The 23367-nt window shown below is 41.4% G+C and overlaps 3 protein-coding genes across 6 annotated transcripts; 1 reads left to right on the forward strand and 2 right to left on the reverse strand.

Annotated features, from left to right (window-relative positions):
• The first annotated feature begins 677 nt into the window (after positions 1-677).
• Positions 678-7907, forward strand: LOC128541769 (catechol O-methyltransferase domain-containing protein 1-like). The gene is made up of 7 exons (XM_053512340.1): positions 678-797; positions 2211-2341; positions 2530-2635; positions 3454-3572; positions 3671-3725; positions 5523-5656; positions 5975-7907. The coding sequence occupies exons 1-7, from the start codon at positions 716-718 to the stop codon at positions 6125-6127; spliced, it is 780 nt and encodes a 259-aa protein (XP_053368315.1). The 5' UTR covers positions 678-715; the 3' UTR covers positions 6128-7907.
• A 49-nt stretch (positions 7908-7956) lies between these two features.
• On the reverse strand, positions 7957-13015 carry LOC128541768 (voltage-dependent anion-selective channel protein 2-like). 3 transcript variants are annotated; one of them, XM_053512337.1, is made up of 9 exons: positions 12875-13015; positions 10747-10817; positions 10553-10602; positions 9821-9973; positions 9670-9722; positions 9242-9469; positions 8968-9118; positions 8708-8765; positions 7957-8582 (listed from the first exon to the last, which is right to left on the reverse strand). In XM_053512337.1, the coding sequence occupies exons 2-9, from the start codon at positions 10811-10813 to the stop codon at positions 8491-8493; spliced, it is 852 nt and encodes a 283-aa protein (XP_053368312.1). In that variant the 5' UTR covers positions 10814-10817; positions 12875-13015; the 3' UTR covers positions 7957-8490. The 3 variants fall into 3 exon arrangements, with proteins under 3 accessions (XP_053368312.1, XP_053368313.1, XP_053368314.1); XM_053512338.1 differs by lacking the exon at positions 12875-13015 and adding an exon at positions 11827-11850; XM_053512339.1 differs by lacking the exon at positions 12875-13015 and adding an exon at positions 10912-11054.
• Positions 12908-21909, reverse strand: LOC128541767 (sphingomyelin synthase-related protein 1-like). Of its 2 annotated transcripts, XR_008365654.1 has the most exons (8): positions 21746-21909; positions 20361-20665; positions 19974-20235; positions 19349-19444; positions 18212-18329; positions 16554-16704; positions 14185-16184; positions 12908-13034 (listed from the first exon to the last, which is right to left on the reverse strand). XR_008365654.1 is itself a non-coding variant. In XM_053512336.1 (7 exons), exons 2-7 carry the CDS (start codon positions 20644-20646, stop codon positions 15880-15882), a joined length of 1218 nt encoding a protein of 405 aa, XP_053368311.1. In that variant the 5' UTR covers positions 20647-20665; positions 21746-21909; the 3' UTR covers positions 13659-15879. The 2 variants fall into 2 exon arrangements, 1 of the variants encoding a protein (XP_053368311.1); XM_053512336.1 differs by lacking the exon at positions 12908-13034 and having other exon boundaries at positions 13659-16184.
• Positions 21910-23367: the final 1458 nt, after the last annotated feature.

Here is a 23367-nt window from a genome sequence, read left to right on the forward strand (position 1 = left end):
GCAACTACAGATTTCAGCATCATTCAATGTTGACCACATTACATTAAAATCTCTGTGACATTTTAGTTATTCCATTAAAAATATTATCCTATATATATATATATATATATATATATATATATATATATATATATATATATGCAGCTGAATACTATAAGTGGTCTGTATAAAAAAAGTACAATAAACTTATGCACAAATCCAACATAAAGAATTTAAAGGAAAAAATTCACGAAATGGCATGCAAATTGATTTATTATGCAATTATATGGATTAAGGCACGAAAGACTCGTGATCATCATCATGTGGTGAATGTGGCCAATCATGAGAAGCTGTGACGTCATCACAGCCTGGTGCAGTGGCTCCTGAAATGCTGCGCTGGCTGAGCAAGCCGGCTGTCCTCGAAACGCTCTCGCGTTACTTTGATGCCACACGTGACCGTCACGTGGCGTCGGCGCCGGTTCAAGTCGGACAAAATTTCTAACCGGCATGCACTACTTCAAGTCAGCCGCTGATCGGTCTGTGCAGCGCCGCATGAAGTCGAACGCACCTATTCACCCTGTCCCTGTTCTGTTTGTACCGTAATGTGTAATAAAGCCGCGCGCGCGCACACATCCTCTGAATCCCTCTGAGTGCGCATCACTCACACACAGTACGGTAATGACCTGCTCAGTAAATAAACAGCCCTGTCAGGTTTAATTCCACTTCCGCTCGCTCCATGCTCTCTCCCTCAGTGTCCAGGGGAACAGTTATAAGCTCGGCTGCTTTAGGAGTCGTGTTCATAACCGCTTATTACATCCGTAAGTCAGAAAGAAAAGAAAAACCTACTCTGCTACAGCGCTGTGTGTGTGTGTGGAGTTAACCCCGGCGCGCGCCTGGTACATCACTCGATTCAAATGTCTCAAAAATGTGATTGATTTCTATCTTTAATTATTAGTCACATTATGCTCGCTAATCATTTGTATAAACCTTTCATGTGTTTAATTGAACTACACTGTTGTAGGAAACTCCATTTCCCATAATCCCCCGCTCTACACCGTAACGCGCGCGACTGCTAGCCTAAAGCTAACTCCTTTTATAACTCGCTGAAAGTTTGGGACAAAACAACCTGCGAGTAATGTTAAAGTATACCTTACTATATCTTTATAGATAGATAATTAGTTAGATAGTAACAGGTTGAAGAGCGCGTCAGTGCCCGGATGTGAAGATGACCTCTAATTGGTCAGGAGTACTTCCGGGTTCATTCTGTGTAGTTCAAACAGATAAAAGAGTAAATATACATTATATATCATAGTATACGGTAATAATAAAAAATATATTATTATTATTATTGTCTATATAAAGTTTTTTGTTGTAAGTTGGTCAGAACTCTCAATTTCAGTGATAACTTTACAGTTCATACACTGGAGGAACAGAAACCTCAGCTGTCTGTCTCATAGCGTGACGTCACTAAAACTGTCTGTACAGACGTTACTGAATCTCCTGCAGTCCTTAGATCTCTGTCTGAAGTTTAATCTGCACCATCAGTGAATCTAAATGTGGAGTAAAAGTGATGTTATGAACAGTTATGTGTGGGATTTAATAATCTACTGTAAAATAATCTACTAATGCGCTACTGTCTCAATGTAAACAAACACCTGCACCAATAGATATTAATTAGAAAAGATAAAGTGAATATTTTGACTGGGATTAGTTCATATTTTCACTTTGGCTGAAATAACAGCGCTGAAGTGGTATAAGTGAATTTTAACACGCTGGAGTGGTTTTAAGACAAAACTTCATCTTTATCCTTTGATCTACTTTTTCCATTTCTCATCTGTGATTCACTCTTCGATTACCGAACAGGGAGTGTATTTGTCTGAGCACCAAAGAAGGACAACTTAGTGTAAACAAGGCGTAAGATACTCAACCTTACAGAATGGGATTTCTTTGTATTAATAAGTTAGACAGAGAGTTCTGCTGTACAGAGAGACACACAGACATGGACGTGGGCTTCAACCTCAAATAATAATAATAATAATAATATCACTGATTACATTAAAGATCAGCAGATTATTTTTGGATTTAAAACTTAGTTTTGTTAGTATTATTATTGTTATGATTGTTTGTTTAAATGGGCAGTGTTAATAGACTGATACACTGACATTCATCTGTACAAGTGTTTTCTCCCTCATGTTGTGTGTGTGTGTTTGTGTGTGTGTGTGTGTGTGAAGGTAAACACCGAATCAGAAGCTTGAGTATGAGTAACTTTAAGAGTCACGTCGGGGGGAAGGACGACCCTGTCATGCAGTACATCCTCAGCCACTCTCTGAGAGAACATCCGGCTCTGAAGAAGCTCAGACTCGTAATCCAGCTGTTTCCTTTACATCTGTACACACACGCACTCTCTCTCTCTCCCTCTCTCTCTCTCTTTCTCTCTCTCCACTCACATCTGTGTAAAATCAGTAACTTGGCATGTCTGGGGGGAGAGACTGTGGATATTTAATAATTAATCTGGTGTGTGTGTGTGTGTGTGTGTGTGTGTTTGCTCAGGTAACCATGGAGCACAAGTGGAACGGTATGATGGTGGCGTGTGAGCAGTCTCAGTTCATGGCAAACCTGGCGAGACTCATCAACACCAAGAAGGCCATCGAGATCGGTGTGACATCATCATCATCGTCATACTAATCGCGCACACACACACACACAGTCGTTTATCAGGCTTCGACTAAAGTGTAAATGTTTGCCAAACTGGGCTAAATTTTAATCTGGATTTCACAAACACTGTTTTTTGAGGGGTAATCATATTTGTGTGTGTGTGTGTGTGTGCGTGTGTGAGAACACAACTGAGTGATCGTTTCTGAGTACGGTACAAAGTGTGACAATACTTTAAAGTGCAAAGCTTGTTCCAAATACATCTCATTTGCATATTGTCACGCCCACAAAACTCCATAAAAGGTAAAGTCCACAGAGAGCAGATGATTGATCAGGAGACGTATTTAACATGGGGGCTTAAAAACTTTAAGTAAATTATATATAGAACATTAATGATTATTATAATAATAATCGAGTGCTAAATCTTGTATCAATGAGGTGTTTGTTTGGAGCTTACAGCTCTGTGCGCGCACACACACACACACACACACACCAGTCCATCGTCCATATACACACCACTAGGTCTTCTGTTTAACATTTTAAAAACATGATTTCATTCGCCTTACTGTGTGTGTGTGTTGCCAACACTTTCTTTCCTTTTTGTGTGATATCACACACACACTCAGGAGCATGAGGAGGGTGTTGTTTCTACAAATGTACGTGATTTTCAGTAAATCCCTGGTTAAATATCTCGTCTGTACAAAAGAGATTTATAAATTAACCAGTTCATTTCCAGCTCATTAAATGAGACTTGCTGTAGAGTACACACACACACACACACACTAATGTACTGATTAGACTTAACTCTAAATGTGTGTGTAGGTGTGTATACGGGCTATAACACCCTGAGCATCGCTCTGACGTTACCTGACGACGGGAAAGTGATTGCGTGTGACGTGAGTGAAGAGTACGCCAACATCGGCAAACCCTTCTGGAAGGAGGTGAGAGACCAGACCACGTGTGTGTGTGTGTGTATATGCAATATAATTATAACAGACTTCTGTGTGTGTGTGTGTGTGTGTGTGTGTGTGTGTCCTAGGCTGGAGTCGAGCAGAAGATTGACCTGCGCCTGCAGCCGGCACTCAAAACTCTAGGTAAGGACTCGCTTCAGAGTGATGATGTCACTTCCTGTTTCATCATTATCATCTGCTTTCATTCGTGTTTAAAACACACAGTTACACACGTGTACATACCCGAGAGAGAGTTGTATAGTTTTTTCCCTCTATTAAAACAGCGTGTCTGAAATCAAGCTGAAATGATTGACAGGTGTACAGAGCTCCACCCCCTTTCTCAGGTCATCTAATAAAGTCTAATCTAAAGCTTGGCTCGACATCAGCGTCCTCGGCTTCAGTCACGAATATCACGTGAGGAGTATCAGAGGAGTGATCAGGGTGTGTTACACACGGCGCACACTCACCGGACAGTTTATTAGGAACACCTGAACGTGACCTGTGAGTGTGTTAAAGTCTGATCTGTCCAGAGGCCGAGAAGTGCAAAACAAAATAACAAGTTAAATAAAAAGTTTTGTTTATTTTGTTTTCTGGAGGGTTTTTTTGTTTGTTTTTGGATTTTTCGTTTTGTTTTGTGTTTATTTTCGAATTTATTTTGTTTAAATTTTTTAGTTTTTTAATTTATTGTTTTTCGAATTAGTATTTTGTTTTGTTGCTTGAGAGAATTTTCTAAATTTTCTTATTTAGTTCTTGAAATTATTTTGTTTTCGTGTTTTGTTTTATTGGTTTAGAATTTTTTTTTTTTTTCAGTTTTGTTATTTTGTTTTTCAGTTCTCAGCTACTGTAGATCTGTGTGACCTGGGGTCCGTTCTTTGTACGTCGCTTGACACATCCGAGATGAATTGACACATCTAAGATGAGATCATCGTGCTAATTACGATTTGGCTAAGTCGGTTCTTCGACACACCTGTTGTTGATGATTAGTAGAGCTGGATTGAGTTGTCTAGGATTATTGCGCGCTCGTGCGTTGGTTTAAAAGGCGATATGATCGACAGTAGAAACACTGATCACAAGCCCTCCGATTGGTTGACTAAATGGAAAAAGAGCGGCTCATTTATTTTGTAACACGTGTTATATGCTGAAATGCCCCCCTGCCATGGATTGCCCCCCCTACATAATCGCTATTAAATATTATATTAGAACATAAATTCATAGGTTAATGGTTTACAGATTACAAATTACATAAGACAATAAAATAAAATAAGCAATATGAAAATAAATATGTTGTATATGAAAAAATAGAAATATTAATATTTTTTTCAAATACAACATGTATACTTTTATATTGTTTATTTTATATTAAAATTAGTTTCGTCCAACTTATCATTATAAAATATTTATTTTTAATATATATATATAAATATTTATTTGCATATTTTTATGACAAACCCCTGAAAAATTAATGTGTTACAAAATAAACAATATACAAGAATTTGTATTAATGGTTCTGACGGCTGTCTCGTGCCGAGGGTTTATTATAATAGTAATATCATATTTGATAACAATAAACCTATGAATTTATGTTCTAATATAATATTTGATAGCGATTATGTGTATATATAAATATATATGCAAGATACCTTTCTTTTCCCACGTCAGTCTAATTCCTGTTTACATGAAATAAAGCTGCTTCCGAGCAGGTTTAATCTTACGGACGTGTTGCTATGACAGCAAATGCGAGAAGCGCATCGAAGAACAAAACAATCCGAGATCAAGACAAATCCACAACAATCAAATTTAGCTAACTGAGTTAGCGACTTACGAAGAACGGACCCCATAAACTGATTCCGATGTTTATAAACAAACAGGTGCACAGGTGTTCATGTTAAAGAGGACTGTGTGTGTGTGTGTGTGTGTGTGTGTGTGTTTTGGGTCTCTCAGACGATCTCCTGGCTGCAGGCGAGGCCGAGACTTTTGACTTTGTGTTTATTGACGCTGATAAGGTGAACTACGACAATTACTATGAGAAATCTCTGCAGCTGGTGAGAAAAGGAGGAATCATCGCCATCGACAACGTGAGTACCGCGACCGTCAGTACATGAAACATGTGTGTGTGTGTGTGTGCGTGCGCGTGTGTAAGCTCCACATAACAGCAGGTATGTAAGATCGTATTACAGTAAAGCAGGCATGACGATTTCCGCTCGTTATCTCACAAGAGTCTCTGTATCTCAGAGTCATGTGACCTGTAGACCCCGTGAAGACTTCATTACCCAGCATGCTTTTCTCTGTCTGATGTTTAAACGCCGCACCACAGAGAGAACAACACTCGGGTGCTACTGTTATGGCAGGAGGTTAATAATAATAATAACAATAATAATGACCTTTGACCCCAGGTGCTGTGGAGCGGGAGGGTGGTGAGTCCTAAGGACGGGGACGTGGACACACAGAGCATCGCCGCTCTCAACAAGAAGCTGCACAGAGACGTGCGCGTGGGCCTGAGCATGCTGACGGTCGGGGACGGACTCACACTCGCCTTTAAACTGTAAAACACTGCAGCTCCACCAAGGGGCGCACGCTAACCTGATGTGTGTGTGTGTGTGTGTGTGTGTGTGTGTGTGTCCTGCTCAAACGCTCTGATACAAGGTCCTCAGAGAAGCGGCGCGCTCCTCCTCAGGATGAACGCGGTGTGTGAGGCTCAGACTCTCACCCCGGGGCAGATACTCTACAGATTCAGCTCACTTTTACCCCTCACACAATCAGTCATGCAGTGTGAGCAGGGCGTGTCCCAGCACATGATTAAAGGTCCCATATTTTACTATTTTATTAACTAAGCGAACACGCGTCTCAAAGCTTTTCCTGTGTGTGTGTGTGTTAGCCCCAGTTGAAATAGATACTCCCTGTATTTCACTCCTCGTCCGAACTTCGGTTTCAGTGTCAATAGAAATTAGGTCCTGTTAGCCACGCCCCTTTAAAAGTTCTTATATGGGCTTGATAGGAGGGGCTATTCTTTTATGAGGTCACATTTAATAAGCTTGTTCAAGCCTCGGCCAGGAGGGAATGTGTTTTCCCCACGTTTTTTTTATTGTTTGTTTGTACACACACACACTCTGGAGACACCTAAATTCTGCACAACAGATGTTCTTTAATTACTAAAACAAACCTGTGATGTGGCTCCCAGATGATTCAAAGTCTTCACCAGGTTCCCCTGTGTCTTCTCAACCATTTTCAACTCCATGTTTAGTTTTTTTTTCTTCATTTTTATAAAAACATTCCTATACAATTTAAAATCACTGCGAATGACTTTATGTTTAGACAGGACCCTGAACAGATTTATTCACTGAAAATTTATATAATGTTTAATTCAAACAAGATCATCATGGATTAATGGTGAATCAGGGCTGCAGCGGCTCACGGCTTCTCCTGGGCAAAAGTCTGTAGCACTTCGTTTTTATCTCATACGGTTTTAAAGATACGAATGTGAGTTTCATACAAAATTTCTATAATTTCTATCAAAATTAATTCATTTTATTTGTAAAGCGCTTTTAACAATTGTCGCAAAGCAGCTTTACCCAATCAAAAGTTTTATCATTTTATTTGTAAGTTGTACATTTTTTATGATTGTTTTTTGAATATACTGCCTGTGATTCCAGTGTGTGAGTGGAGGAGGCTTTAAACTTCAAAGCCAGCAGCCCTCCTGTGATTATTGAACTGATCTCAGGGGGATTGTAGAGATTCTGGTTCTTGGATTGTTTGAGACGACGTTTTTAATGTGTGTAATTCAAAACCTGAGTGCAGGATGGAAAGTTTTCCAAAGTGGACCAAAAAACAATCGCACTAGGAGCCCCCCCCCCAATTCATTTATTCCAGGGCAGGAAATCATCCCGCCTTGACACACTCATGCCCCAGTACATCATGATGCCTCATCATCACTCAGTTCTAACACACCATGTGGTGCCACGCCCAGCACCACTGCACCATGGTGAGATGTCCCGCCCTGATGGCCCCGCCCTCTCCTGATAATGAGCACTGAGGTTCTTGTTCTCATGTGCGTGTTCGAGCAGATGTGTGTGTGTGTGTGTGTGTGTGTGTGTGGAAGGTTAGCGTGCAGTAGGCCGAGTGCCACACCGCTGTGCCTCTGATCATCAGCTGGGTTTAATGTTACACGACGAAGACGTAATGCTAACGAATCACATTTTATAGATCATCAATCAGTATATAGGCCTTAAAGATAATGATTTAAAAACAGGCTAGCAGGTTAGCGCTGTGTAAAAGTGTGTAGGTCATTAAATGTCACACACACAACCACATTAAAGACTGTTTACATCACTGACGTGTTCGTGTGTGAATCTGATGATTAAAACACAGACGCAGCAGGTAACAGAATACCAGCTTTAATGGGGTTTATACAGGAACTCCAAACTCACAGCAGAGCTCAGCGTTACCGTATTCTCCAGATTATACGCGTGCAAACATTATTTTCTCAGTCAGCTCATCAGCACCCCCTAGTGGTGCTTCATGGTTTAGTGTTTTATGCATCATAATCTTTATCTTCACTCGTTCTGTTTAAATACAGTAACGCTAAAGTCTTTATCACAGCTACGCGTTACACCGAGCTAATCCTAAACACGACGGTCAGGCTAGCGAACTAGCCGTCAACCGTGGGAAACATACGTGTAGTAGCAGGGCTACCGTAAACACACTAACGTACACACACAGGACAGAAACACTAACGCACAAATGTGTTTTACATTCAGAGGGAAAAGAATCGCATACTCAGGATAAATAGTGAGGAAATAAATAAATAAATACAGGAGGAGAACTAAAGTGTTAATACTTAAAGGAATGGTGGAGTGTTTGTGTGTGTGTTTAACAAGTGTTTAACACACACACACACACAGGAGGAGGAAGTTTAAGCCTCCAGTTCGAAACCCAGGCCGAGTTTGTGACCTCCGGCGTTGATGCTCTTCCCATCAACCAGCGCAGAGAGGATCACCTTCACCCCTAAAAACACACACACACACACACACACACATAGGGTCAGGGCTCACATATTACTACTAGTTTAAATCACACACTTAATGATGAGCTGTAGTAGAATGGAAGGGTGTGTAAAAACACACACACACCTGGTCTGAGGGTCTGTGTGTAGCCGAGTCCAACCAGACTGGAGTTGTTCACCTTAACCTGAGGAGAAAATCACACACACACACACAGTTAGCATGGGTCAGGACTAGCACATGTGTGTTACCATGGCGACAAGTCACATGATGATGATGTCAGCATGATGAGGAAGATTTTGATACATGATCCAATGTGAACCAGGCTGGTTACTGTACCAGAGTGTGTTACAGTGAGAGGTGTGTGTGTGTGTGTGTGTGTGACTTACACTAACGGAGGCGTTGGAGTCGAGTGTGTATTTGGCGGCGATGCCGAACAGTGTGTTGGTGTTTCCCGCCGTCCAGGACAGATTTACCGCCGTCTCCAGATTATCACTCAGCTTCTGATACACGGAGCCTCCGAACTCACAGCCGTCATTCCTGCATGTACACACACACACACACACACACACACATCAGGACATTAGGTGAAGTGAGAGGATGTTCTCAGTGCTGAAGTCAGGAGTGTGTGTGTGTGTACGCGTGTGATATAAACACACTCACACGTGCGTAAGCAGCTGGAAGTCCCGCCCGCGGTACCCGACCGCCAGGTTGTTGTGGGAGGTTTTGGACTTGGCGGGGTCGAAGGTCGTCTGGACGCCGGCGAGCCAGGAGTCGACGCCCAGAACGCCGGCGGCGTGAACCAGCGGCCCAGAAAAATCGAAGTCCACGTCGCAGCCCAGGTTCAGGTACTCGCACTTATACCCCGCCTGCACCTTCCCGCTTTTCTTCCTGCTCAGACAGGACAAAGGGGCGGGGCTTAGCTCATGCATATGCAAATATGTTCTAATACACGTACTGACCTGGGATCAGATGATTCACACAAATACATACAACAACTGAGCGAGAAAGGAATAACAATAGTGTGTGTGAGTGTGTGAGATAAAGACGAGAAGATGTAGAGATGTTGTGAAACGTGTGCAGCTCCTCACCCTGTGTTAGGAGAGAACGACGTGTCGAACGTCACCTTCAGTCCTTTAGCAATCTGTAAACACACCCACACACACTGATTAGAACACATACAGCTACACTACGTTAGTATGGCGTCATCGTGTGTGTGTATGTGTGTGTGTGTGTGTGTACCTGGTCCTCCACACTGATCTCAGTACCGAGTGTGTTGTCTGTGCTCCACTTCTCAGTGAAGGTCACGCCGTACTCGTCCCATTTGTACTTGGTCTCCAGGTTTGCGTTCACTTTTCCCGTGTCGGTGTTGGACGAGCCGCACGTCTTAAACTCCTGAACACACACACGGCACGCAGACATGACTGACACACTCACATATAACTGATACACTCACATATGATTAACACACAGTTATTATTATTATTATAGTCAGGTCCATAAGTATTCGGTCACTGAACTGTTTTTGCCTCTGAAGCCGACGTGATGTGACTGAAAGGTAGACTTTCAGCATTAATGTGTTTTTTAAACAATTATTTTTAATAAACTGGTCCTTGTGTCCTGACTCTTAGCTCCCATAAACTAATGCAAATGTTACACCTGGAATGAAGTCCAGACCTCCTTCACTTGTCATGATCTCTCAGTACCCGGTCCAGAAAAGTTCTGGTGCAGGAGAACGAGCCTCATCTACCTGAGACACAGACGGACCTCTCAGAGAGAGACAGAGGGAACGAATCAACAGTCTGGTACGTTATTAAAGAGAAGGAAGTAAACTGATGATGTGACGGCTGATGAACTCAGAAGTGTGTAAGAGCTCGACTTTAACGGGCGGGGCTGTGCGAAAACTTATGGACCTGGCTGTGTATACTTTGTTTTTCTCCACATCTGAACAAATCTAAGTTCAGAGGTACGCACCACTCCGTTGGCTGACTTGGTCTTCAGATCGAGCTTCACCAGCCCGAACCCTGACACACACACACACACACACACACACATATTACAGGACTGAACATGGCACTCTGTTTCTACAAAAAAATGCATTAATTAACACTGAAAAAGTCTCATTTTGTGTGTGTGTGTGTGTGTGTGTGTGTGTGTGTGAGACTGACCGTATCCCTTATTGAAAACGTCCTTGGCTGCTTTGCCGAGGTCAGCGTACGATGGAGGGGCGGCCATGATTCTGCAAGAAAGAGCGGATCATAACCGGATAAGTTCATAACCTATACCTTTATATATTTACACACACACACACACACACACAAACAGGAACTTACAAGCCATCATTAGTTCTGTGTGGCAACTAAAAATAATCATAATTATATCCTTGAAAAAAAATGTAAAACCAAAAAATCTAAAGAAAAACACATTACATCATCCTGCCTAGTGTGTGTTTGTGTGTGTGTGTGATAAACTGGCACCCTGTCCAGGGTGTACCCCACCCCGTGCCCAAAGTCCCCTCAGATAGGCTCCGCCCTCTGCAACCCTGTATAAAGGATCAGCGCTATACAGAGTGTGTGTGTGTTAATGCAGTAAATAATCCACATACACAACTTAAATAATCTATGTACTCGAAAGAGAGAGTGTGTGTGAGTGAGACTGACTCTGAATGCTCTGTAGGTGTTACTGTTTACTGGAGTGAGTCCCAGTGTGAGTGTGTTACACAGAGATTATTTTTGAATGAAGCCACCGAGTTAGAAAAGGACGCCCCCTACTGGGGAACATGTCGAGGTCATTTCCAGTGAGATGGTTACTTTAACTAATTGCTTTCAAACAGAGACTTTTTTCCTTTTTTATTTTGTTCTTATTTTTGATGCAATACTCCTTACAGCTACACGTCCATATAAATTGTGTTGTTTGCAATGTTAAAGTGTATCTGCTACACAAGCTTTGTCCACTAGATGTCAGTATAACGAGCTCTGAAATAAAGCTAAATGTAATAATTGAAGCTTCATCTCACCGTCACTGTTGATTAAATTAGAGAGGATCTACAGAACTCTAACGAATCACAGGCGAGACCGGGTTCTTTTACCCAATCACAACGCAGAGGGCGGGGTTTCATGACATCACATGATCAATTACTAACAGATCAGCAGTTGTTCTTTTTAAAATCACCTTTTACTTTTAATTTACAAATAAAAAATAAAAACAGCAGTTATTTATTACACTGAGCTTTATATAATCTCACCCACCTCGTAACAAACAAAAAAACAGGGACATATAAATAAACAGTTTATTTTTCCAGTGGATTTTCCCCTCCTCCCGTGTCCCTGTTGTATTTTTGTCCTCCGTCAGTGTCTCTTTAAAGGCCTTGAGGTCAAATCACAAAGATAAAAAAATACATTTCCAGTATTATCTGTGTTCGTGTGGGCGGAGCCTCAGGGACAAAACCGTGTATAAATAATAAGTATTATAATAATCATAATTAATATTGATGATTTAAATTATGTCCCTGTTGATCCTGCATACTCCAGATACTGTACACTGACAGCTAGAGGAAATAACGCGTTATAACAGCAATCTGTAGACTGTACATTAATACATCTCTATTATTAATTATTATTATTATTATTATTATTATAAGAGATGATATGAATATTATTATATTTATAGGATGTAATGACATCAGGAAACAAATCCATCATCCTGAGCATCTGTCAGGGTTAATGCAGTGTGTCTCATAAAGAAAAAAAAACCTAATATTTACTCAGATAAATTAATAAATAATCTAAAATAACACGTTATAATAAATTAAACCTTTTAAAAGCCTTTATTAAGACACATTGAGTTATTAATCAGCTGGAGGAGTCGAACAGTATTACTGACTTCATGCATGAGATATTCACCATGTTTATGACGTTTATGATGTTATTAATAAAGATAAAACACTGAAATCATTTATTTCATCAGATTTGCTCCCGTTTTCTGTGAAAGACTTTTCGGCTGGTGGCTAACAGCCTCATGCTAACAGTCTCGCGCTAACAGCCTCATGCTAACAGTCTCGCGCTAACAGCCTCATGCTAACAGTCTCGCGCTAACAGCCTCATGCTAACAGTCTCGCGCTAACAGCCTCATGCTAACAGCCTCGCGCTAACAGCCTCTTGCTAACTGCCTCATTCTAACGCCACAGCTTCAGCGACATCCGCCAGATTTAATCACATCTGATTAGCGGCGGGAAAACTCGATGTTATTTTATTCCTGTTGTTTTTATATATAATAATAATAATAATAAAGTCTCACCGGAATGTCTGGAGCTGCGGCTTTCAGCGGAACTGCACGAGCGCACTGGAGACACGGAGCGCTACGGAAAGCCATCAGGGTCAGAAACACCGCCGCCGCACGTCCTCTCATGTGGAACCCGAAAAGGGTCATAAAGAAGAAGAAGAAGAAGGAGCCGCTGCTATGCGATGAAACGCCACATCGAGACAAATAAGGAAAAACCGTCATATAATGTTTTTTTTTATTTTTTACTCACGTTTATTTTCCGGGGGTATCTCGCGTAATATAAAATAAATAAATACTAATCATTTAAATAAATATGTTAATAATTATTTTAACATATTTATTTGTTGCACCATCTATTTTACCTCCTTCTTTCATATTCTTCTACTTTTTGTTTTACGCTGTGAGCTAGAACAGTTGTTAACTTGCAGTTGTTTTGCGCTAATTAGATTTATCATCATTTATCAAGTTTTATTTAATTATTTTTTTTGTACTGATGCTCGTCTCATTCCATCTAAAAGTCTTGATGTACAAATGTGGTTTATTGTCCACCTGTACTACTCTGCATGCCTTAACCTGCCCCCTGGGGATAAATAAAGTTTTATTTTAAATTGAATATGAATATATGAACCATGACATGGTGCTACATCATCACTAAATCTTGCACAAAATGCAAAAAAAGAAAACACAAGAAAATATGTAAACTTACTTCACTCGGCTTTACAGTGAAGTTTTGAACGGCTCCCAGACATACAGTACGCGCAACTTGTTCTGGTACACAATACTAGGCAGGTGATTTTACTGTAATGGCTGATCGACGTATTATAAAGAATCAAAGAAACAGCAGTTATTTACAACAGCAGCTTATTTATTTCTAGCTAAACAATTATTTTATCATTACCTACATATTTACAAGAAATGTCAGATAACCGGGATGGACCATTCTGAGACCGAGGCCAAATTACGATTAATAAGTACATCACACTTTACATCAAGTTTAGAGTCAAACCCACAATCTACAATTTCTCCACAAACGAACATGCGGAAATTAGGATAAGGTGCTGAAGCGATGACACACAGAGACGTGAGTAGTGCTGTAGAACTCAACCAGCAACGGACAATGGCACAACATTACCGCAAAATAAACAATTACTAACAAAAAAAAACTCATAAAGCGAGTTAAACATTTAGTCAAGTTTGTAAACGTTAGTAAACTTTACAAAGTGTCAGGATCATAAATACAACTCGTATTATTTGCATAACATCTTAAAAATAACACAAACACCATGAGGCGGGAACCAGCGACCATCGCTTGTACAAAAATTTACCTGTTTTCATGTGACTTTTTTGGCAAATGTTCATTGTTCACTCAAAGTTTGATGTGAGCAAAGCTAGAAAATATAAATTAAACAAAAACACATAACTGTAATTTTAAATAAATTTGGTCACATTTTTTTTAGCAAAATTTATAATAAATTAGTGCTGCAGAATTAATCATCGCATAAAAAAATTATAAATTTATACCAACATGGCCATGTGGAATTATTTAACCAGAAAACATAAGCAGCAACACACGCTGAGTCGCAGAGTCATGTCAATCATTTAAGTATTGGTGGTGTACTAATAATAAATACAGAAGAGCATTTCTGGTCCGTGGATGTGGCATTCTTTTGTTTCACATTTTCAAAGGATAAGATTAAAAACTTTATATGCAAAAGAGATTATGTTTGTTTGTTTTTTTTGTTCTAATACAGCATTTTTGTTTGTTCCATCATTTCAGAATTTCTTTCGAATGTACTTTGAATTTTTTTCCATTTAAATGCATGCAATTGTTTTTTTTTTTAATCTAAGGAAAAATTTGTTCATTAACTATTTTATTTGGCAAACCCAAAACAAAACAACCAAAAAAACTTAAACTGTTTGGCTTTTTGTTGTGAAATGAAAATAACAAATTAACATAACTTACATTGATGGGTTTTTCTTTTCTTTTGTTTTTTTAAACTTAACATTAATAATAATAATATAATGATAATATAATAATGATAATGAACCTCAGCCGAGTGTGAAAGTGTAAACTAGTTGAGGAAGCGTTGTTTCGTATTGCTTTAGAAAGTCAGTTGTTGCTGTATGTACATCGCTTTACACCAGAGAGCTGAAAATATTCACCCGTAAACCGGGGCGCAGCTGCAGAACAAGAACCTGAAATTCTGGTTATTTGTTTTATATCTCGCACAAATACGACTGTAGTTGTTTTATTTACAGTAGATTTACAGAAGTTGTTCTAATCTGGTTCTTATCAACTATACACGTTTCTTTTCCAATTCCGTAAGTAAGGAATACCAGACCAGCCGCCGCGCTGCGAGCCCAGACAGTGTAGCGTGACGGACTTAGCGTTGCTCTTCACTCTCCACGTCCTAAAAGTGACATATTCCTCTTCTACAACAGCTTTTTTTTTACCAAACATTACTCCTTTTTTTCTTTTTAAAAAGACTCTACTGCTCTATAAATCTTTTTAGCCTAAAAAACTAAAGTTTTTAAAGTGCTGAGACTGGAGACTATTTTCATGACTAAATAAATAAATGTAGCATTAAAGCTTTAGAATTTACAACTGACTGAAACTATGCTAAAATATTTTTTTCCATGTATTTATACTACATTATTTCTGCTGCTTTTAATGTTGTCGAGTTTTGGCCACTGAGGTGCCGAGCGCCGCTTTAATTTTCACCGAGCGGAAAAATTATTTTTCAGATGCAAAATAAAAAGAAGCAAAATGTCATGCGGCATAAATGTAAAACAGGTAGACACTGTATAATACAGGACACGCACACCGCCTGAGAATATGGGGTGTGGTTAGAGACGCCCCAACGGGCGGGGGGGGGGGGTCAGCGATAAAGGGGATTTTGTAAATATGGGGTGTGGTGCGGGATACAATTGGGATGTAAACATACTTTTAGTGTCTTGTATATATACACATAATAACTTAGTTCACACACTGTGTGTGAGTTTGTGTGTGTGTGTGTGTGTTATCGGATGAGTCTCCTGAGCAGGGTGGGTCTGGAGAAGGGCCAGCAGTACTCGTTGGGGACAGGGCCGTTGACGTTGCACTCGAAGAAGGAGAACATGGGGAACCAGATGCGCGCGCGGCGGCTGTGCTGGTAGGCGCGCGTGTTAGCGAGGGTGTGGTAGTACAGGAAGAGACGCGTGGTGATGTAGAAGGCGATGAAGACGTCGATGGAGTAATGCTCGTGAGCCGCCAGGATGAAAAAGATCCCGAAGAGATTCAGCACCCAGGACAGAGTGTGGATGAAGTTCCAGCTCCGGGGGGTGTCTACACAAAACACATACACGCGCGCGCACACACACACACCTACCACTTTAGCAATCATCTACTATCTACTATCATCGACCTACAGGGGGAGCTAGAGAAAACACGGACGCACTCTGCTCATTAACTGAGGACGTGATTAAAGCCGAATGTTCATATTTGAATAACAGACTGATATTCTCCTGGATTTGAGTTTTAAAAGAACATCAGTGTGTCCTCACTAACACGTCACCATCACGTACCTGCGGCGTAATAAATCAGGAGCTTTAGCTGAACAACCGCTCGACTAGACAGACAGCGGACAGACTGAGACGCAAACAGGAATACAGATGTACATAAAGCGATTGTGTTTGTGTGTGTGTGTGTACTCACACTCCGTGACGAAGAAGTTGAGCATTGTGAGGACGACTGTGTGTCCACTGAACATGTAATCTCCACAGGTGTGGACTCCAGTCAGGGTCATCCCAAACCCACTCCATATCGCCACCGCCCTCTGCAGCTTCTCCCACATGTCACCGTACATCTGTACACACACACACACGGACATTATACACACACTCATTTCAGTCAGACACCAGGCAGGAGGATTACCTTCCACAATCACACCTGGCATAACCCTGTGTTCTGGGTGATCAGGGGGACAGGAGCGGCACCAAGGACATGTATGGGGACGCGGATGTAAAAAGAGGATCAGGCACCACGCTCGGAGGTGGTACGAAAGGACACACAGCACTGTCACCTCAGTAGTGTGGACATAAAGGAGTCTCAATGTGTCTCGGACAGAAACAAACTCTGATAATCGACTGTCCTTTTCCTCATCAGGTTAATAAACACGATGCTGTAACAGAAGAGACAAAAACACGCTGCTTTCAGCTTCACTCACTGTCTCATCTCACAGCTGGGAGAGTGAGATAGACAGAGAGACTAGCGTTATCTGGCCCTAAACACACACACTACAGCGTGGCAGACTATCTGAGCGCGGTGACTGACACAAGGCTAAGAAACACCCTAAAGAAGTACAGACTCAGTGAGCGGCGTCTGGCCGTAGAGACGGGGAGACACAGACAGACCTGAGACGCTCAATAACATGGAGACAGTGCTGCACTTCTTCACTGAATGCCTGAAATATCAGCACATTCACACAGAATCAATAAAATCATCCCCAACTTTAACTGCCCCCGCCCCGACCCCGACAAACTGCCCCACCTGTGGGGAGCACAGGAAGACAGCGTTTCATTTTTATTATTATTATTACTATTATTATTTTTATTACTACTATAATTATTATTATTACGACATATAATACATGCTTACTTTTTTATAATGTTCAAGAGTCACTTTACTTTTGACTTTAACTAAATGTCTGTACTCTACTTTTATAAACATTTATTTATTATTGCTTTTTTTATACAGTCCTTTTTTTTCTCTCTACTCCTGTTATTTTCTTTTATCACTAAACTTTGGCAAAACGAATGTAAATATTTATCATCCCAATAAAACATCCCTGAATCTAGGATCTTAAATGAAAATTAAAAGCTGAGTGAAAAATTTGTTTACATAAAAACACTGTTGCAGTGAACGTCTGTAAACAAACATTCATTCTTTTAAAGTCACCAGAATGCAAAAACAATGTGCCTGAAGGTCAAAGTTTATGGAGAAGATCGCTCAGTGTGAGGGACAGACGGGCGAGACTGGGGAGGAGACAAACGGGCGGGACTGGGGAGGAGACAGACGGGCGGGACTGGGGAGGCGACAGACGGGCGAGACTGGGGAGGAGACAGACGGGCGAGACTGGGGAGGAGACAGACGGGCGAGACTGGGGAGGAGACAGACGGGCGAGACTGGGGAGGAGACAGACGGGCGAGACTGGGGAGGAGACAGACGGGCGAGACTGGGGAGGAGACAGACGGGCGAGACTGGGGAGGAGACAGACGGGCGAGACTGGGGAGGAGACAGACGGGCGAGACTGGGGAGGAGACAGACGGGCGAGACTGGGGAGGAGGCAGACGGGCGAGTGTGTGTATATACACCTTGCCGGTACACTGCAGGTGTTGTCCAGGGACAGAGAGCGAGGTGACGAACATGGTGATGCAGCGCAGCATGAAGACAGTCCCCATTAGACTACACATCCTCCTCACCAGGATAGACCTACACACACACACACACACACACCTCAGTGTGTAATTTATACCGAAATAATTAATACAATATAAATAAAACCTTTAAGTAAATCAGTAATTAATTATTTGGTAATAGATAATTAAATAATTACTGAATCAGACTCACCAGCACAACAGATAAAAAGCAGCAAAAACAAAATGTTTATTCATATTTAAGCATACACTGTGTGTGAGTCTAAGTTCACTGTTTCATAATTACTAACAGATTATTTAATGATTTTATTAATGATTTTTCAATTAACAGCATCGTTAGAGACAGAATCTCCCAGAGACTGAATGATTAAAACGCAGTGTGTGGGACATGGGGAAAATGGGCGACTGGGAGAACTGAAGAAAGACCCGTCTGTGCTCAGAAGAGCCTCAGGGTTCTGTTGTTGGCTGACAGGAGATCAGATGGTTCTGAAATACTTAAACCAATGCATCCGGCACCATCAACCACCCCACAGTGTGTAACCTGTGTTCTTAATAGTTTAAATGTTACGTCTCATTCAAAACGTTTTTTGTTTTTTTAAAAAAATGTCTGTAAAACCTGTAGATAGTCTTCCTCAGGTAGTTAGTTTTTGTTAATTTATGTTCCTTAGCTAGTTGGTTTTTTGTAGTTTTTGGTAATTTATGTTGTAATTTATGTTAGGTCAATCTGTCCTGTCACTGTTAGCCAGTTAACTAGGCCTCTTAGTTAGCTAGTTTAGTTTTTCTGGTAATTTATGTTATAAATTTATTTCGCATGTAGCACCTTGGTCCTGGAGGAACGTTGTTTCGTTTCACTGTGTACTAACTGAATATGGTTGAAGTGACAAAAAAGGCTACGTGAACTTAAAAACCTTTTCAAATTTGGCATAAACTGCATGATCAAACCGCACAGCACTACCACATGATTTAAGTGATTAGATAACTGTGTAGGGTCCTATTAAATTGGAAATTTAAAAACGCGTGTGTGTGCGTGCGTGTGCGTGCGTGCGCGTGCGTGTGTGAGAGAGAGACAGAGACCTGTGTTTGTGTAGCAGCAGAACGAGTAGCCAGACGCTACATAGGATGACTCCACATGCCTCGGCCATGGCGAAGGCCCAGGGGATTCTGGGAACGCTGCAGAAGCAGAGCAGTAACAGTACATTAAATAAAGCACTTCAATAAAGGAACACTACATTAACACACTAACACTGGGTAGAGCCCTGACTCTCCATGGCATGGACTCCACATGATGATGGAACCCTTCCTTTAAAATTCTTCTCCATGACTGCATACTCCTCATCTGTGCTGTTCCACCACGCCTCAAACATGTTCAATTTGCCATTACTTGAGTTTCCATCATCCAAGAAGGCCACTGAAGAACCCTGAGCTCATTGTCATGGAACATTTCCCACACCATCTCCACCAACCTGGACTGTCAACACTAAGTAAGTTCTTGGCGTTAATGTGATCCTAACCCTGAATACAGGATAAAGTGGTATACGGATGGGTGAGTGAGTGAGTGATGTATATATAGAGCAACTGATATGCACAAGGTGGAGCAGTACAATGCTTTTAGATAACACTAAAGGTCAGCACAAGACACTAGAGGTTAGTAGATGGCGTTAGGCGACACTGGAGGGCGATAGAGATAACACAAACACACCTGTCCAGGAAGATGTCTGGGAGTGGAGGGTAGGTGCGCATGTCAGGTACGCGCTCGTGAACGATCACCATTACGAAGGAGGTGAAGCCGAAGACGAGCGTGACGTAGACGGAGCTGAGCACCGTTTTCCAGTATTCCGGGTCCAGGCGTCGGTTCTGCTGCTTCTGCTTCCCGTTAGTGTAGGAGAACTGTTCACCTCCGAGAACGTCGCTCACGCTGTCCCGGTCCCGCACAGAGTCCCCGTTACACAGCCACTCCACCCCTAAACACAAAAGGAAACGTTGCCATGGTAGCAGGATCACACGTCAACATGACAGTTTGTACTCTGGAGCGAATTTGCCAAGCTTTCTTATGCTGCAGGTGTGCTTGATGTTTGAGTGTTATTACCAGCGCCCCCTTGTGGCGAGTGTGTGTCTTGAGCAAAGCCGAGCTCCTCCAGCACGTCAGCGTTTTGTTTCTGCAGCTTGCGCACGCACAGCATGAGCCGCTTGATGTCTCCGAGCACTTTGAGCTCGAGCGGCGGTGAGCGCAGGTCAAACTCGGTCAGCGTGAGGAGGCTGGTGCCGTCCAGACGGTGTTTATTACACAGCAGCTCCACATAGTCGCCAAAACCCTCATCACGCAGCCAGCGGCCCACCTGCTTCACCGTCCAGGAGCGCACGTTTGCCGCCATCGCGCTGCGCTTACACACACTGCAACGCAAGCACACATATGGCATGAAAAATAGATTTATCAGCAGAAGTTATTTTAATAAGTCCAAATTGTGTGTGTAATGAGGAAGGGGGCGGGGCTTACTGTGGGAAAAAACAGGCTTTAACGATAAATACTGTACAGGGACAACAATAATCAAGATTTTACAGAGAAATGTTATAATTATTACTTATTATAATTAAGCAATATTTACATAAATAAATAATAAAAAAATATATATTTTTTTCTTATTGGAAATTAACATTAACATATTTCCTATACATGCTAATTGTGTGTTTCTAAATAAATTCATTTCATTTAATGTATTAGTTCTCATTAATAATTATCTAATATAATTTACAGAATTTATTATATTAACTATATTTTACTGTCAATTTTTATAAGCAAGCCATAAATAATTACCTCATAAACATAAACATTATAGTTACCGCATAAAGACATTACTTTTATATGTTTTAATTAATTCTAACTAATACTATTAAAACTCCAAATAAACTTTTAATAATTCATAATTAGAATCAGGTGGTTAAATATCTATATTTATAAATTAAAGGATAACATTCTCCTCAAAAACAGGAAGTGTAACTGATTAGCTGCTAAACTAGCCAACAGATTAGCGCAAATGTCACCGGAAGCTGTAAAATAATAATTACTATAATTCTAACATTAATAATTATAATACGTATTATTATTATTATTAATTATTAATCAGTTAATAATTATCTTTATCCTAAAAAATGTATTGTTATCCTTGTTTAAAGCTAACATGGAGAGCTAACAGTCAGTGCAGGCTAATAACCAGACACTTCAGTTTAGCCTAGCATTAGCATGTTAGCTAGTCGGTGTAGTTAAACAGTTAATGTTAGTCAGAGTCAGTGTGTAAAGGACAGGACTAACTGATGCTACAGCAGAATGTCCAGTGAAGGACAGCGAGACTTCCGTGTGAACTCGGAAATAAAAGAGAATTAAAACATTAATTAATTAGAAATACCAGGAAATCACAGCTAACAGGCTAATGCTAGCTCCCAGCAGGGGAGAGAGACAGAGGAGTGTAAACTCACCAGAGAGAGACTGGGTTCAAAATGCACAAAGTTTATAAAGGTCGAGTTGCAAACCATTGCAGTCTGACTGACCTGAACACACACACACACACACCCATGCACACACATTGATAACGAGCTACACACCCACTCACATTGCCTCCTGTCTGTGTGTGTGTGTGTGTGCGCGTGTGCAGGTTGCCAGATTGCAGTAATCACTTCTCACTGGTTGCCAGATTAAACCAGTAGAGATTGGACTGGCCAGGACATCAGACATCACCAGCATGAAGTCACCCTAATCTTGACACAGATGTGTTTTTAGGACTGTCTGACTGCACAAACCTGATGTGTTTCATTTATCTGCGTCACTTTTGCACGCGGTCCTAGATCAGACACGTATCCGATGTGCGGTCATGTGACATGTATAAGAACGGAAAATCATGTGACTTTTTGCTTCTTGGCTGACGTCATCCGCTGCTAAAACAGCTAAAGCAGGATGTCTGGTTTTCTCAGATCAAATTAGATTGGACTAGATTAGATTCAACTTTATTGTCCTTGTGCAATGTTACAAATGTACAAAGCCGGTGGGGGCGCTCTTGCGTGGCTATGGGGTAGGACGTGTTTGGCTCGTGCTCTCGCCGAACTCTTGTTTTTTAATATAAATAAGCGCTTTATTTTTCGAAAACACTATATAAAATTTTATATAATTTCACTTTAAATTAAGGGGGAAATTAACATGCGGGTCAATGGCGGAAAAACTACGCAAATATAAATACGACGCATCATCTAATACTAGGCCCAACGTCGCCTCGTCTTCGTGCTCCACCGTCACCCGGTCCCGAGCAACACCACCCCCTCCGGGCAGTCCGGAGAAAATGGATCCTGAGGCCTTGAAATCCGAGATTCTTCGTTCATTAAAAGAAAACATCTCGGCAGTAATTAAGGCTGAACTAAAAAATGCGCTTGCCGATGATTTCAGCGCCCTTAGGAACGAGATACAATCCGTTAAAAGGGAAATTATAAACAATGCGGCGGCCTTTCACTCTGAAATACAGGAGATGAAGACCGTGATACAGGAGGTGGAAGGCGGCCTATCAACGTGCTCAGACGAGGTGACAACTTTAAAATCTGTGGTCACTTGTTTGAAAACAGAGGTAGCTGAGCTAAGAGGGAAATGCGAGGACATGGAGGGAAGGATGAGAAGGTGTAATATCAGGATAGTGGGGGTGGCTGAGACGGAAGGATCAAACTCTAGTGTGTTTGTGTCGAGGCTGCTGAAAGAAACACTACAACTGGAGAAGGATGTGCTTGTGGACCACTCGCATAGAATTCAGGCTAAAGGAAGATCGGATGGAAAACCGCGTGTCATCATGGCTAAACTTCATTATCACCAAGACTGTGTCGAGGTGTTGAGCCGTGCGCGCGCTCGGGCTCCGCTGAAATTTAACGGAGAATCAGTCGCCATCTTTCCGGATTATACTGCGAGTGTTGCCAAGGCCAGGGCTGCGTTTACCGAGGCTCGGAATCTACTGCGCAATCGTCAGGGTGTCCGGTATGGCATTCTATACCCAGCCCGTTTACGTGTTTCACACGACGGGAGAGAAAAGGTGTTTACAGATGCAGAGGAATGAGGAAATATCAGG

This window comes from Clarias gariepinus, chromosome 14 (genome assembly GCF_024256425.1).
Source record: "Clarias gariepinus isolate MV-2021 ecotype Netherlands chromosome 14, CGAR_prim_01v2, whole genome shotgun sequence".
NCBI classification, from domain to species: domain Eukaryota; kingdom Metazoa; phylum Chordata; class Actinopteri; order Siluriformes; family Clariidae; genus Clarias; species Clarias gariepinus.